The 17,746-nt window shown below is 40.0% G+C and overlaps 2 protein-coding genes across 2 annotated transcripts; one reads left to right on the top strand and one right to left on the bottom strand.

Moving 5' to 3' along the window:
• Nucleotides 1–187: 187 nt before the first annotated feature.
• Nucleotides 188–4,691, bottom strand: LOC111195272 (C-type lectin domain family 10 member A-like). The gene is made up of 4 exons (XM_049472086.1): nt 3,480–4,691; nt 3,223–3,387; nt 1,758–1,900; nt 188–1,677 (listed from the first exon to the last, which is right to left on the bottom strand). Exons 1-4 carry the CDS (start codon nt 3,667–3,669, stop codon nt 1,567–1,569), a joined length of 609 nt encoding a protein of 202 aa, XP_049328043.1. The 5' UTR covers nt 3,670–4,691; the 3' UTR covers nt 188–1,566.
• Nucleotides 4,692–5,182: 491 nt separating this feature from the next.
• On the top strand, nt 5,183–16,287 carry LOC103036642 (CD209 antigen-like). Its single transcript, XM_049472677.1, has 6 exons — nt 5,183–5,857; nt 6,627–6,750; nt 11,570–12,058; nt 12,350–12,492; nt 14,524–14,630; nt 14,721–16,287. Exons 1-6 carry the CDS (start codon nt 5,183–5,185, stop codon nt 14,866–14,868), a joined length of 1,686 nt encoding a protein of 561 aa, XP_049328634.1. The 3' UTR covers nt 14,869–16,287.
• Nucleotides 16,288–17,746: the final 1,459 nt, after the last annotated feature.

Genomic DNA, 17,746 nt, shown 5'->3' with positions numbered 1-17,746 from the left:
GCTTGATTGTTTGTTGCTTGTTTGTTTTGGGTCATTGTCTTTCTGCATGACCCGGCTGTGTTTCAACCTTAGTCATGGACAAAAGACCTTACATTCTCCTTCAGACAGCTTTTGCATTTCTCCTCACATTAACATATTCTATACATGACCATCCTAATAAAGTCAGAACTTGATTGGGTAAGTCGGGTTTCCTTTTTTTTTTTTATACTTTATTTATTAAGTGACACAGAAGAACACAACACACATGCTAACAATACCAATATGCAAACAGAGACATACATTGGCACCAGAGCATCTAAAACAAAAATATTAAAAAAAGAAAAGAAGGAGAAACAGGGAGAGGGAAAAGAACAGGATGCCAAGTACCGGCATTATAAAGAAGTAAAGACAATTGATTGTGCTGATATGTCACATTAAATTATAAAATATTAAAGTGGGACTGGTATCAAACTAGGTCCAGATTATTTAGGACTGCTCCCCATTATGGAACCGTTTGTATGATTTAGAGTCACTGCAATGTAACCTGTTTATTTGTATGATAAATAACATCTCATTGAACCACCTCTGGTGCCACTGGGGACTTTCATGATAGAAGTATGACTTTTTTAGCTGCTGTTCTGCTAAAAAAAAAAGAAACAGAGCTGTCAAAATAGCCGAAGGTAGTAAGTCTGTAATCTGGGACAATGTCCACAGTGAAAGCTTCTGAAAACCTCTGGAAGATATGGCTGTCAGGTTTCCTTGACCTTCACTTCTAGACCTCTTGTTTTCTAGAAGGCCTCATCTGTCCACAATACATTCTTTCAATCTTCCAGGGTCCAGTGCAGTATTGTCTTTTAATTGGTCAGTGGGTGATAAGGCTTTTTTTCTTGGCCATGAAATTCTGCCATGAAATCCAGTATCATGAAGTTGCCTCTTTATTGCTGATTCTGACACTGGGGTTTGACGGGTGCCATTTAACGCAGCTGTCAGCTGACAACCTGTGAGGTATATTTGTCTCAAACTGCACACTAAGTGGAACAAAAACCCCCCACGGATATGTGAAAGACTCATCGCCATCGTTGATTGGTAAATCCTTTTTTACAAGAGCCAGGTTGGTTTGGATAGATTTTTTTTTACTATTGTTTAAATCATTTTTAATCAATTAAAAAAATATTTTTTATTTCCTCAGGTTATATTTGTCCGATATTAAAGTTTAAAAGCAAACACTGTTTCACAACACTGTACTTCTGGCATGTAGAGGAAGCATCGTAAGAAAACCAACCAGGGGTTGCATAATGTGCCTTTAAACCAGATTACACATTCAAAAATCATATTCACTCAGACACTCAGTTAAATATTCTCTTCTCACAGACCCAAAAAAATCTATCACTACACAGAAAATCAGCCCAGTTCTTCATAAAATCAGACCCATAACCAGTTATCACACAGTTCTCTTTTCTGTTACCGTTGGGTTCTCCAGAGTACCAGAACCTATCAGAGAGAAGGAGAGTATCAGAGTGTTTATCAGAGCAGTGAGGAGTGAGAGTCAGTAACTGCATCATGATCAGAGTTCAGTTCAGGAGTCTCTTACCCAGTGATCAGTTCTGATCCGTCCACCCATTTCCAGACCCCCTCTGTTTGACTGTCACTCAGACCAATCCAAGCCTGAGAGCTGCTCAGCTTTTTAATGATGAACTCCTGTAATTTTGACAGAATAATGATTAGAATAATTCATCTCTGCCACTCTCTCTCTCTTTTTTACTCTCTTTCTATCTCACCTGTTCTTCTCTGGTGTTGATGATCAGCAGGTCTGATCCTCTCTTTCTACAGTAGTTTCTGCTCCTATTCCAGCTCCTCATTTCAGTGGAGACGTAGTAAAGACTGGTGTTGAAGACCCTCCATCCCTGCTGGGTGTAGTTAACTGTAGACAGAATTTTCACAAACAAAAATGAGCAGACTTTGGCCACTGGCCAAAAAAAGTATCTTGACTTTTTGATTATGCAGCATAGGCAAAAAAAAGGGCATCCCTTTGCAGTAGCAAGGGGTTAACTAGAGGGGTTACTATGCTACACTGGTAGTTGTAGGGGCGGGGCCACAGGGGCATTGGCCCCAGCTGGAACCTGATTGGCTCCCTGCAGTGCCGCTGTTCTGTCACTCATCTGTCCTTTGCTCAGAGCGCTGATCAGATTATAGGTGGATGCAGTTCCACACCGAGCCACTAGTGTCGCTACTGAGCCCAATAGGAATCTTCAGCGTGATTCATGTAGAAGAGATTGTTTTGATGTTTTGAACTGACAGTATTTGTGAAACAGTGAAAAGGTTTTTAAAAATCACATAAAATACTAGAGTTTGAGAATAATTTGTCATATATGTACATTTAAAAATGCATGTAAAATTGGTAAGTTTATTTTTTATGGTGTTTATTTTGTGCCAAATGTTAACATAACATTTAAAATATATAAAATCCTATAGCAGCAAAACCTATAAAATACATAAAATAAAAAAATATAGAAAAAATATAGAAGCTAAAATATTTAGCAGCAAAATTCATAAAAATACACAGAAAAAAATGAAGAGAGAAAAGACAGGCAAAATCCAAATGCAAGTAATATCCCAAAAAACTGCAAAGAGTAATAAAGTAACCAGGTTTTTGCCAAGTTTCAAACCTACGACACAAAATCAACTCTCTTTTTCCTCTGTAAAAAAAAAACTGCAGCATTCCTACAGCATGATGCTGCCACCGCCATGTTTCACACTAAGGATAATGTGTTCAGGGTGATGTTCAGCAGTGTTACTACATTTAAGCCAAATCTTTCTTTCAACAATGGTTTTCTTATTGCCACTCTTCCATGTAAAATACACTTGTATACAGTCCTGGATACAGATTCTTCTATCTGAGTGACCATGGGCCTCTTGGCTGCTTCTCTGATCAGTGCTCTCCTTGCTCGATCTGTCAGTTTTGGTGGACGGTCATGTCTTGGTAGGTTTGCAGTTGTAGAATTCTTTTTCAGGTTCATTTTTGGAAGATGGATTGAACAGTGCTCATTGGGATGCCTGACCCTGCTTTAAACTTCCCCACCTGTCTGGTGAGTTTCATGATCTAAATGATGCTGTTTGTTCACTAATGCTCTCTAACAAACCACTGAGGCCTTCAAAGAACAGGCATTTGTATTTAGACTGAGACTAAATTACACACAGCTGGACTCTATTAACGTATGGTTGTATTATTATGTAAGTACTCACCAGTTTCTGAAAGCTGCTTCTTGTATTGATCTCTCTCTCCTGTCAGGTTGTTGAGCCTAATCCACAGCAGTATGATGGCCAACAGCATGAGAACACACAGCAACCCTAAACCAAGACCCACTGCAGCCAGTCTGTATCTTCTGTTCTCTACTAAATGGGTATCTGCTGAAATACACATAAAAAAAACATGTGATAAAAATAAAGCTAATGATTCCATACAGTTCAATCATCAGAAAATAAAAGGCCCTTATGTTTACCTCCTCCCTGTTCTGTTTGCGGCTTCCTCTTTAGTTTGGTTTCCTCTGGTTCGCCACCCTTCACGTCTGTGTTGTGGTCATGGTCTCTAATAGTGTCTGTGCTCTCGTAGATCTCCACCATCATCTCCACTTTATCTCCTCTGTTCAGCTCCTCGATGCTCATCTCATTGCTGTAAATGTTCTCAGGCATGTCTGATCTATGAATGAGTTCTAGAAACGACTAAAACGCTGAGTTACTGTCTCTCTGTCTATCTGTCTGTCTGTCTGTGTAATCACCAAAACACCTTAGAGTGTCGTAACTGTACTGCCAATTACGGAAGTGGTTACTCCAATGGTGTCTGTAACACAGCTTCCTTTTACTTACTTGAATGACCTAATTCTCCTTAAAGGTCGTGATTTGCCCCCTGCATTGCTCTACAGTGGTGAGGTCTGGAACTAATGAATGTACAGCAGCTCAACCTACTGTCAATATCACTTTTCACAGTGATCCACAAGAGAGCACCATTGACCCACCATTGATACACACAACGCTGTACAGTCTGCCACTTCAAAATATGCACAAACCATTGAATTTCTAGATCTTTTTCCTCGTTTTTACCTCTAAATTATTCAACAGAACAACGTTCACTGAGAATTCAGAAATACTGTATATTTCGGATTATAAGGCACACCATATTATAAGGCACGCTATCAATGAACGTCTATTTTTCTTGTATATATATATGATTATTTTTTTTTACAGGTAAACCTAGTTTTGAACCATTTCTTTGTCATCTGTAGTTTGATTCTTAATAAGCGGGAAAAAAATCGATTACATTACATCTTATTTACATCTTTTTTTATGAAAAAAAAAATATATATATGAGATTATTTTTTAGGCCCTAATCGCCCAGCACTAGTAAGTAGACATGCTGCACATAAAAGCAGCTGCTTCAACAAGTTTTTACACTTGCAACAGAGGATTTGAACGTGCCACTACAGAAGGCCTCAGTACTATTTAACACTATTTATCACACCTTCTGCAACACCATGGTGTTGCAGAAACCACATCTACATTTAATGCACTCCCATTCTCGTATGACAGAAGTCAGCGCAGCATACTTTAGGTGCTGTTTAACAGGGCGAAAGTCATGGGACACAATACCGCTTCTTAAAAGAGGGATTTATGCAGATAAAAAAAAAAAAATCTATGTAATTCATCCACATGGAAATGTGCCAACATGGCAACATGGTAAATACACCCATCTTATCCAGAACATCCACTGGATGTACTTAGATGTTTTACATATTTAATGTTGACAGTAATAAAAGTACTGATAAATCTGGAAAATAGTTCCTTTAATTAAAAATTCATCATGGATTTGTAAACAAGGTTACTAGACATATGACAATAAACTCTTTGAATCTTGAATCTAGACTAAAGCCCTATTCAGATGGGATTAGTTTCTTAGGGGTACCTCTGTAAAAAATATTTACTTCTATTCAGTAATTGTAACCCATTTTGTTTTCCTGCTTCGTATTTACCTGCTTCGTATTCTGCTGCTCTGCACTTGGGTTCTACAACCTTCTGAGCTGGAGAGCTACTGCCAGGACCAGACGGACAACTACACCCATATGTGCCTATTATTCCCACTGTCTGACCCCAGCAGAAAAGAGGTATGACGTGGGAGATAAGGAACTCCTGACGGTGAAGCTCGCCCTAGATGGGGCTTTGTTCTTTCCCCGGTTTGATTTCGTCTTGTCGTACCGACCTGGGTCCAAGAACATCAAATCGGACGCCCGCTCTCACCAGTGGGAACCCCTCCCTCTCCCAAGCGAGCCCTCAACCATCTTACCTCCAGCCAGGATCCTGGTGCCCCTTCAGTGGGGACTGTTGGACACTGTCAGACAGGCCTAAGAGGCCGATCCCGGTCCGGGAACAGCCAACCAGGCCGGGTCTACGTACCTCCCTCCCACAAGAAAAGGGTACTCACCTGGGGACACTCCTCCCCCCCAGGTCGCACGTCCAGGGTCACACACATACTGGAGTTCCTGCGCACCAGTTTTGGTGGCCCCGCATGGAACAAGACGTGCATGCCCACGTGGCCGCTTGTGCCGCATGCGCGCCGGGTAGGGATCCCAGAACCAGGCCCAGGGGTCTGCTGCACCCTCTAGCAGTCCCCTCGCGCCCCTGGTCACACCTGTCCTTGGACTTTATCACAGGGTTGCCCCCTTCTCAGGGCAACACCGTGATACTAGTCATTGTGAACAGGTCCTCCAAGGCTGGTCGCTTTGTGGCTCTGCCCAAGCTACCAACCACACAGGGGACTGCGGAGTTGCTGCTAGACCAGGTGGTCCGCATCCATGGACCACCCACTGACATCGAATCAGATCGTGGGGTGCAGTTCAATGAGCTTGGAGAGAAGGGCTTGGGCCCTTTTTTCGTTTTATCAGTTGTAGACAAAGAAGTTGTTTCTTGTTTTAGTTGTGTTTGCAACAAAGTAAACATTTCATGCTAAAAGCAACAAATTGATGATGCAGTTCAGATTGGTTGTCATTCTATTCGTGTGCCTTTTACTTTCTGATGGAAAAAGTAGCTTATATTCAGGTGGACTTTCCACTATTTATGTAGTGCATTTTATTTCACTCTACAACTGTAGGGGGAGCCCACAAGCACAAAATCTCAATCCTACCTAGTGGGCCTTTAAGACCATTAACATGTTTCTGCTGTAAAATGTAAACCGATAAACCGTTTTTCTGTGGTATTTTCATAATTCACCAGAACAAACCTTACTATTAGTTCCGAAATATGTAGACAGGTTGCACACGAAAAAAGCAGCTGCACATGCATCACGTGACTCACATTTGCCACTGAAGCAGGCATCAGTATTAACAACTATTTTTTAACAACTTCTGCTTAATGTGAATCAGGCCTAAAGTGAAATCTGCATTGACTTCCTGTCAGCAGAAAATATAAACAGATATAACCCCACACACAGTCACTTACACAGCTAGAGAGGAACATACAGGCCTCTCCAAATTCATACAGACTTCCATCAGAGCAGAATGGAGATGAGAGAGAATATTTATGAAAATACAGAGATAACAGACAGCAGATTAGACTCAGATAGCGATGATCATTCATATGAAGATGTTTACGCAAATAAGGAAAATGCAGCGACTGGAAGCAACAAAAGAACCTGCAGTGAAGAGAAGAGTAGTTCCCTTCAGAATGAACTTGGTCGAGTGGACACAACCTCTGATTTACATTCAGCAGCTTCTCAAAACAAAGGTAAGATCAGGAGTGTGTACCATTACACACTCACACACACATAGAAAGTAATATGACTGCAATGTTTTAAAGGATTTGGGAGGTTATTTGTTATTCATACAGACCAAACACAATGATCAGATCAGTATCAACTAATACTCAGGCTCGGATTAGATCGGGGACAGAATAGCCTGATTGGGACGTTCCTAGTTTCTTGGTCCTCCAGAAATCACCATGGCTTCCACCATTCTTGTTGTTGACGATTAAAACGAGGCACTGAGAACTTTGAAAGTTCACAGGGAGTTTATTAAAAACAATGTCTATACACACAGTACCTTAGGTAGTTCTCCATGTGCCACCATCTTCAAATGTGATTGGGGGAGATGCGTTTTCAATTCGTTTTCAAACAGTGCTCCTACAGTTCACTGGACCAGAGAAACATAAGAATGATCTAATAATCATCTAATAATCTATTTCATCCATGAGATATGCTGTTTACAGTCACTGAAACCTAAGTAGCTACATCTTTACCATACCTTAAGTTCTCTCTGGAGTACAAAAAGCATGTAATGTCCATTTGGGTCACCCAGAAACGAGCCCACAGTCGCTTTTCCCCTTTTTTTTTTTTTTTAGCACAAATGCGCTTCCTTCACGCAAAGGGCTTCTGTAGCCAAAAATGTTGTGTAGTCTGAGCTTGGCATAAATGTAGCACAGATCTGGATGTGTACAGTACAGACCAAATGTTTGGACACACCTTCTCTTTTTCAATGCTTTTTTTTGTTCATTACTATTTACATTGAAGGCATTACAACTATGAACACGTGAAGTTATGTACCTAACAAAAAAGGTGAAATAACTGAAAACATGTTTTATATTCTACTTTCTTCAAAATAGCCACCCTTTGCTCTCTTGGCATTCTCTCAATGAGCTTCAAGAGGTGGTCACCTGAAATGGTTTTCCAACATGTTGGTCCCTATGTCTTGACTCTGTGGTCCAGCTCACCCCAAACCTTCTGGATTGGGTTCAGGTCCGGTGACTGTGGAGGCCAGGTCATATTTTATTAATTACATAAAACTCCACATGTGTTTGTTGATAGTTTTGAAGCCTTCAGTGAGACTCTACAATGTAAATAGTCATGAAAATAAAGGAAACACATTGAATGAGAAGGTGTGTCGAAACATTTGGCCTGTACTGTATGTAACTAGCACAAAGCTACAGTAGCTAGCACAGAGCAAAAGTAACTAGCACAGAGCTAACGTAATTAGCACAGAGCTGAAATGACTAGAACAGATCTGGATATAAATGCAACTCGCACAAAGCTTAAGTAACTAGCACAGAGCTAAAGTAACAAGAACAGAGCTAAAGTAACTAGCACAGAGCTAAAGTAACTAGCACAGAGCTAATGTGTGTGTAATTAGCTCAGAGCTAAAGTAACTAGCACAAAACTGCATGTGTGTGTAATTAGCACAGACCTTAATTAACTAGCACAGAGCTAATGTGTGTGTAATTAGAACAGAGCTAAAGTAACTAGCACAGAACTAATATGTGTGTAATTAGCACCTAGCTAAAGTAACTAGCACAGAGCTAATGTGTGTGTAATTAGCACAGAACTAAAGTAACTAGCACAGAGATAAAGTAACTAGCACAGAGCTAATGTGTGTGTGTAACTAGCACAGAGCTAAAGTAACTAGCACAAAACTGCATGTGTGTGTAATAAGCACAGACCTCAAGTAACTAACACAGAACTAATGTGTGTGTAATTAGCACAGAGCTAAATTAACTAGCACAGAACTAATATGTGTGTAATTAGCACAGAGCTAAAGTAACTAGCACAGAGCTGAATGTTTGTGTAATTAGCACAGAGCTAAAGTAACTAGCACAGAGCTAAGGTAACTAACAGAGATAAAGTAACTAGCACAGAGCTAATGTGTGAGTAATTAGCTCAGAGCTAAAGTAACTAGCACAGAGCTAAAGTAACTAGCACAGAGATAAAGTAACTAACAGAGATAAAGTAACTAGCACAGAGCTAATGTGTGTGTAATTAGCACAGAGCTAAAGTAACTAGCACAGAGCTAATGTGTGTGTAATTAGCACAGAGCTAAAGTAACTAGCACAGAGCTAAAGTAACTAGCACAGAGATAAAGTAACTAACAGAGATAAAGTAACTAGCACAGAGCTAATGTGTGTGTAATTAGCACAGGGCTAAAGTAACTAGCACAGAGCTAAGATACCTAGTACAGAGCTAAAGTAAATAGAATAGAGCTGGATATGTATGTAACTAGTACAAAGCTAATGTCACGGATACCCAGGCAGGGAGACGAGGAAAGCGGACGCAAGTGCAGGTAAGGGCGATATAAATAATTTATTAAATAAATAACAATGGTAAACAAAAACAAGTAAGCAAGAAATAAAGAAATAAACAAGAAATGGAAGTGAGAAAACTAACAAACAAACAGGGAGGCTAAGAAACGAGAAACTAAACAGAGCTAATAACATAAACAAACAAACTAGAGAATATAATAATAAACAGGGAATATATACAAGGCAAAAAACAGAGAACAGAGAAACGCTAAGAGGACTGATAACACTGAGAGAGACAAAACAACATTGGAAGGTGCAAAGACCAACCGAGACAAAGTGGCAGAGGAGGGCTAATATACTAACATAAAACACACTAGGATTGGAAACACCTGGGGCTAGGGGGCGGAGCTACAATAAACACAGGTGGAAAAGTACTGACAGGAGTCACAGGGGAGCACAGGTCACGTGGGGAAGACACACAGAGACGAGGCCAAGACTTGACAGCTAAAGTAACAACCACGGAGCTAAAGTAATTAGCACATAACTAATGTGTTGGTAATTACAGACATACATAATTATTACATTATTATGTAATAATTACATTATTATAATTATTACAGACACAGATATAATAACAGTCCCATCCCCCACTCACAGAAACAGAGAGAACCCTCTCTGTTTCCTCTCTCTCCTTCCCACACGCGATTAGAGAAAAAAGTCTGTCGCCTGTGTGCACGTTTGTGGGGCGCTCATTCTGAATTCCGGGAGATTATATGTGACTCGCGAGCATCAGGGAGCCACTACCGAAATGCGGGAGACTCCCGCAGCTTCAGGGAGACTTGGTTTGTCTGTAATTAGCACAGAGCTAAAGTAACTAGCACAGAACTAACGTGTGTTTAATTAGCACTGAGCTAAATTAACTAGCACAGAGCTAAAGTAACTATCACATAACTGAATGTGTGTGTAATTAGCACAGAGCTAAAGTAACTAGCACAAAACTGAATGTGTGTGTAATTAGCACAGAGCTAAAGTAACTAGCACAAAACTGAATGTGTATGTAATTAGCACAGAGCTAAAGTAACTATCACATAACTGAATGTGTGTGTAATTAGCACAGAGCTAAAGTAACTAGCACAAAACTGAATGTGTATGTAATTAGCACAGAGCTAAAGTAACTAGCACAGCACTGCAGGCTCCGTCCGAAATCGCATACTTAAGCAGTACGTACTGGATTGGGGTGAGTACGCACTGCTCGCCGGGCAAAGCAGTACGCTTTTTCAGTACGTCCGACCGCAGTACGCACGTAGCCTCGGACGCACTACATCCACCATCTTACCTTAGACGCCCTTTCACCTCTCACCCCTCTCTACCAGCGGCACAGTGCTTTACCCAAATTAATTTAATTAAAATCCCTAATTAATCAGCGCTTATTTAAAAAAAAAACCAACCTGTCATATTTAATAAGCACTGACTGTAAATAAAACTTAAAACTAATATTTTCCTCAAATACGAAATATTTAATAATGAATATAAACAGCTTGTTTAATATTAATGAAGTATATTAATAATATTTGCGCATGCAACAAAACAAATATCAGAAAGTTTCAAAGATAAATACCAAAATGTTAATTAATTCCTGCCTCAAAATTCCCTTTTCTAGCATAAATATTTAAACACATGGTCCTTATATGTGTGTTACACTTTGTTGACTAGAACAGCTCCAAATCGGACATTTTGCAAAAGTATGAAAGATATAAATATACTATATATATACGTGGACCAAAAAGGACTGTATTTGTATCCTGGATGATAGCAGTGGAGCACTAAATCTGAAATGAGCTTTTATCAGCCTTTTATTTTAGCATTCCACCTTAAGTGCTCTGGCGTGTGTTGCACCATTTAAGATGGAATGAAAAGTTATCTAGCTAGCTACTGAGAAAAACTACTAGGAAGTTATAAAGAAAATAGCCATAAAACATTGAAACTACAACTTAAACTATTATAGTGTAATATACTGGTTAGCTTTTAAGGTGAAATCAACTTTTGCAACTTGGGATGTCTGTAATTAGCACAGAGCTAAAGTAACTAGCACAGAACTGAATGTGTGTAATTAGCACTGAGCTAATGCAGCTAGCACAGAACTAATCACCATAACTTGGTTCTGATACATCAGCTCACAGACATCGACATCACCATTTGAAGTGATGAGGGGAAAGAGCACCATTTACCCACTAAGAGAGAGAGAGAGAGCAAGGCCAATTCTGCTCTCTCGAGGCTCTGACAGCTGAAGGCAAGCAACATGACCAGGATTCGAACCAGTGATCATGATAGTGGCAGTGCTTAACCCGCTGGACCACTTGGCATCCCGCACGCTATGTTTATGCTCCAACAGCAACAGTTACTTTATAGCCATGTGCATTAATACATATATTATATTTAGATTATTGTGAAGCTGACATCATTCCTTATAGGGTAGCATCAGAATGTTTTTGAGAAATGTGGTTGGAAATTGAGTTAACATATGTGTTATTATTTTTAGCAAGCTACAGACTGGCTGCAGTGTTTCTGGGTCTGTTGAGTGTTCTCCTGCTGACTGCCATCATACTTCTGTTGATCTGGTTGAACAACCTGACTGCAGAGAGAGACCAGTTACAGACCAGTTACACCAACCTGATGGCAGAGAGAGACCAGTTACAGACCAGTAACACCAACCTGACAGCAGAGAGAGACCAGTTACAGACCAGATACAACAACCTGGCTAAAGGGAGAGACCAGTTACAGACCTGTAACACCAACCTGGCTGCAGAGAGAGACCAGTTACAGACCTGTAACACCAACCTGGCTACAGGGAGAGACCAGTTACAGACCTGTAACACCAACCTGGCTACAGGGAGAAACCAGTTACAGACCTGTAACACCAACCTGGCTACAGGGAGAAACCAGTTACAGACCTGTAACACCAACCTGGCTAAAGAGAAAGAACAGCTCCAGAATCAGAGAGATTGCCTTCAGAATGTCATTAATCTTAGTACGTCAACACTCCCTAAAAATTAACTAAAGACCCACAACACTGTATTACTGGTTTTCATAATTCAGTTGGATTGTTTTAGCTGTGGGAAAGCTTAATATTACTAAAAGTTTGAACCATTCCCATAGGAATGAATAGGGTTAAATGTTTATGTACCCTTGATACCATTGATATGGCACAATAATATAATACACTACAGTAACACCACAGCAACTACCTAGGATACCTTAGCAACTACATAAAAGACACTTAAAATTAATCCATTCGTGTGTATGTGTGTTGGATGCATAGAGGAGGCAGTAAAAGACGGGTGGAGTTTTTTTGACACCAGTGTGTACTACATCTCTACTGAGACGAAGAGCTGGACTGATAGCAGACAGGACTGCAGAAACAGAGGAGCAGACCTGCTGATCATCAACAGCAGAGAAGAACAGGTGAGAGTGCAGCACAATGCTGGACATACAATGGCTTGCACAAGTATTCATATCCCTCAAACTTTTTCACATTTTTAAGTGATAGACCAAAACACATTAGCATATAATGAAGTGTACAGGGTTATGAGCAGTGTTACTTTTCCTCCATACATAGCGTGTTGCATTTAGACCAAAAAGTTCAACTTTGGTCTCATCTGACCACACCACCTTCTTCAACAATTTTGCAGTGTTTCTACATGGCTTGTGGTAAACTGCAAACAATGGTTTCCTTCTTGCCACTCTTCCATAAAGGCCAGATTTGTGAAGTGCACAACTTAATAGTTGTCCTGTGGACACATTCTCCCATCTGAACTGTGGATTTCTGCAGCTTCTCAAGAGCTGGGCCTCTTGGCTGCTTCTCTGACCAGTGATCTTCTTGCTCAATCTGTCAGTTTGATTGGAAGTTTTTGTCTTGGTAGGTTTGTATAAACAGTTGTAGAATACATTTTCCATTTTCCAACATTCAGTGTTAATATACACACTGGAACACAGAATCTTCTCCCTATATTTACTTTCTTGCTCCCAACCCAGACATCTCTGACCAATCAGAGGAGACAACGTGCTCACATGGTTTATTAGTGCATAATTTGATGCGTTTAGGTTTACGTCTGTATGAAACCAAACCAAACAGAGGGAGAAAACACTCCAAGTTTTCACAAAAAGGTGTGAAAATGCCCTAACAAACCACTGAGGCCTTCACAGAGCAATTATTTTTATATTTATACTGAGATTATATTACACACAGCTAGACTTATTTGACTAATTCAATGACTTCTGGAGGCAACCGATTGCACTGGATTTTAGTAGATTTATTTAGAGTAAAAGGGAATGAATACTTTTGCAGGTCACACTTTTCAGATTTGTATTTGATTAATGTTCTGAAAACCATATATCATTTTCATTGCACTTTTCACAATTATGTGCTACTTTGTGTTGGTCTATTACTTAAAATGTCAATAAAATACATTTAAGGTTGTGGTTGTAAAGGGAGAAAATTCCAGGGGTGTGAGTACTTTTCAAGCCATTGAATTGGAGCTTGGTTGCCATCAGGGCCGCCGCTCTGCATACGCAGACAACGCAGCCAGCGTTAGGCCTCAACCATTTTGCAGTTGCAGGGAGCCAAATTGACTGAGAATGAAATGTGTTGAAATTATGACATTATTAAATTTAAAACCCAATGTGAATTATTTATGATACGCTCATCTTTTTTGTCTTTAAACATTGCATGGGGCACCTACTCTACTACTTAAAAGCGGCACGTTATTATTTTTGTGCATAATATAATGCCCCCACCCCTATTGCCTGAAATGGCACAGCTCGGTTTGCTCTGTTGGTTGTTGCCAGATGTGACATTTTCCAGTCAAATAAATAATCAAAAAATGCATGGAGGCGCTAAATCTTGCGCATGTTTAACCATTTTTAAAGTGTATGTGGCCATTCTATACAAAAACTTGTCCAGTGCAATATTTGTGTAAGTTAAAAACTTAAAATAAAATAAACAAATAGGATGAAAAATCGTAACTTATCTGGCAACCTTAGTCCTAACTAAAGTAGCAACGCTACTTGAGTTTGGCAGGAGACAAGTTCACCGCGCGAAGTTGCTACTAAATGGTAATTCAACTATGAAGCGACGGTTTGAGTCTGGAGCTGAGAAGAAGAAAAAGAAGCAGAAAGATGAGGCCCATGCATCCCTTTCTGGTGAGTAACTTCGATGATAAAGGTTTAAATAGTTTTAGTTCCCTGACCAGTTATGGTTAGGGCCTCCAAAACCTTAGCAGCGGCCCTGGTTGCCATGCTTTGCCTCTAAGCAAGCTGGCTACAAGCACACAGTTGGAAAATAGGAGGGGTATGATTTTACATGTATTAGAGGAGGTGTGGGCTAGTCGTCACCCTCCTAGTGTTAAGGGGCATTACAAGTAATGGGGGAGTCTTAATGAGCGTCACCGTCCTCATCTCTGTTACTGAAAACAACTTTCTGCTAACTGTGAACAGGACTTGGCTAAAAGTTTGAGAGGAAATCAGAGAACTTGGATTGGTCTGAATGATAGAGACAGAGAGGGGGTCTGGAAGTGGGTGGATGGATCAGCACTGTACACCAGGTAAGAGACCACTGATCTGAAATTGGATCATGATGTAATAGGTCTTAATGATTCTGAAAAACTCACTGATACTCTGATACTTCCCTTCAGTTACTGGTACCCTGGAGAACCCAACAGTAAAGCAGGAGATGAAGACTGTGCCCTAACTGGAGAGCAGTCTGATCCTGTGCAGAACTGGGCTGATTACCCTTGTAATGACGAGTTTGTTTGGATTTGTGAGAAGAGAATATTTAGTTGAATTGTCTTGTGAGGGTGAAAACGATCTGCTTGCTTAATTCATAATTGTCTGTTTTATAATTACACTGCTCAAGATGATTAAGGGAAAACAATGTAAATAAAATAAAGTCAGTTAAACTTTACTATATAGTTGCACAGGTTGTCCAGCTCCACCAAAATGGCTGGTTTGCTGAGTCTCCCAGTACAGTCCAAAGATCATGGAGAAGATAAACCCAGAAAGGCTTCAACCCAGTAGCATAACCAGCTTCTGCTCCTTTGTATGAGGAATAACAGAGGGAGCACTTCAAGAGCCCTACAAAGTGGCTCTACAGTGGATGACTGGTGTGCATGTATTTGACCAAACGTTCAGACAGTGAACTCCATAGTGAGTCCACTGTGCATCGGGACTGGCATTCACCAGAAAACATCAGAATTGGCAGATCTACCATTGGCACCCTGTTCTCTCCTAAGATGAGAGCAGGTTCTAAACTGAGAACATGTAACAATCATAAAAAGTCTAAAGTGCTCTCTTCTTTTTTTGAGCTGTGTACTTTGTATTTTTATTTTTTTGTATTCTTTCATTCTTTCCTTGGTAGAATCAACATGGTAGAGTCAGACATACAGTGTCTATAAATACTTCACTTTTGTCTCTTCAGTACAAAGAGTCCTAGAGATCATCAAGATAAAATGTGAGATGGGGCGTTGTGTTCTTTTTGGTCAGCATTGTTTTTTTTTTAAATCTTGGAATATGGAACATTTTTGTCCAGTATCAGAATCATTAACTCTCAGCGCCGAGTGGTCCAGCAATCTAATGCGCTGCCACTATGAGCGGGAGGTCGCAGGTTCGAACCCCCGCTCATGCAGCTTTGCTATCAGCTGCCGGTGCTTAGAGGGAGCAAAATTGGCTCTGCTCCCCCTGGGGTGGGTAGATGGCGCTCTCTCCCCATCACACTTAAGGTGGCGCTGGGCGGCACGAGGCGTCTGTGAGCGGATGAATCAGAAACTAGCCGCTGTGCTTTCCTCCGAGTGCGCTGGCTGCTCAGGCAATGATTCGTCAGCAGCAGCTCGAAAAAAGGGATGATTGACTTCACACGTGTTGGAGGAGGCGTGTGCTCGTCCGCATCCTCCAAGGGTCGCGGGCGTCACCGGTGATGGGGACGCACAAAGGGGTGGGACAATTGGATATCCAAATTGGGAGAAAAATCAGAAATAAAAAAAAAAATAAAAAAAAGAATCATTAACTCTGACCTTAACTGAGGTGAGCGAGGCCTGCAGTTCTTTAAATGTTGTTCTGGGTTCCTTTGTGACCTCCTCGATGAGTTGTTCATTCCATTTTGCAGTAATTTGGTCTGCCATCGCTCCTGGGATGGTTCACCATGATCAATGACTGTTCTTGAATTTATGCAGACCGAGGCATAATGTGTTATATGTTGAGATTTTGCTTTATTGATTTATTTGTACTTTGTATTTGTGTTCCTCAGGTCTATATGTTTAAGACAGAATAATAATAAAACAGCTACAGAGAATTTTTTGGGTTTTATTTAGTGTTATTTATTACAAATAACGTTTGGAGTTAGTATGATTCAGTAGTAAATGGCATGCACTTATCAGTTTACATCATTCCAAATACCCCAAATTTCTTCACCTTAAAGCAACTGCTATATTTACACAATCACACAAGTTCCACCTTAAAAACCGCCGTTATGTTCATGTAAACATACTAGTTACGTCTTAACTGCTCCGATATTCTCGCAATCACACTAGCTCCACCTTAAAAACTATAGACTATATTATAAACTAATAATTATATATATATATATATATATATATATATATATATATATATATATATATATATATATATATATATATATATATATAAAATCCACAGCATTTTAGAAGCCAAATAACTGAAATAGCTCTTGTCTTTTAAACCCTTTCAGGTCACAGATCTCTCTCTCTCCACTGTTTAAAAGCCAGTGCAATATTAATCCTGGTTTTAGCGCGGACTCTTCTTTGTTTTTACTCTGAGTGAATGAGCTTCTGAGTTTCCAATACTGAATTCTCCATTGCTTATTGTGGCCCTTATGATCCAATGAAAGTAGACTACGCCACCTGGGGAATTTCACCCCAGGGAATAAATATAAATAACACCCAAAGCACACAAGAGCATTCAGAGATACTCAGGAGACGCGAGATGAGGTTCAGCATACAATCTTTACTTATTCAGGTTTGAAATAGTAGATACATGAAATACATAAGAACACTTTAAGCAATTAAAGTTTCTTTTTTTTTCTTAAAAAAAAACAACTTTAAAAATATACACTGAGCCTGCGGACAATATGCGCTTAAAAAAAAGGATTAGAGATACTGGCTGTTTGGAGTCTTAACATAGCATTATCATCTTTCTGTAGCTAACTGGTGCTGGACAATTCTTGTGCCCGGGCCCTCCCTCCCAAGGAGAAAAACAACCTCTGCAAGCACACACAGAGTACTCACACACACCCACACACGTCGCAACACCTCAAACCAGGGGTGAGTCCAACACAACAAACCAAGTGCAGAAGGAAAGATTTCCCAAGGAGGAGGTGACCAGTCGGCCCAAGAGGGACACCACGTGCACCAAGTTGTTCTACAAGAAAGAGAAATACAGATTAGTAACAATAAATGTTATACTTATTAATTTTCCATTTAGTTTACGGCCAATATCACCAACGAATAATACACAGCCAGCTTCCTATAGGAGGGCCCAAAGAGGTCTGCCACCATTGACACAAGGGGGGGTCAAGTTAACAAAAATACAAAACAAAAATCAAAGTTCCAACAGAAACAAAAAAAAAAATAATAATAAAAAATAAATGAATAAATCTTAAATTAATTCAACCCCGGCAAAACAGCAG

This window comes from Astyanax mexicanus, chromosome 25 (assembly GCF_023375975.1).
Source record: "Astyanax mexicanus isolate ESR-SI-001 chromosome 25, AstMex3_surface, whole genome shotgun sequence".
Lineage (NCBI taxonomy): Eukaryota > Metazoa > Chordata > Actinopteri > Characiformes > Acestrorhamphidae > Astyanax > Astyanax mexicanus.
Note: the sequence above shows the minus strand (reverse complement) of the source record. Positions and strands in the feature narration are given on the sequence as shown.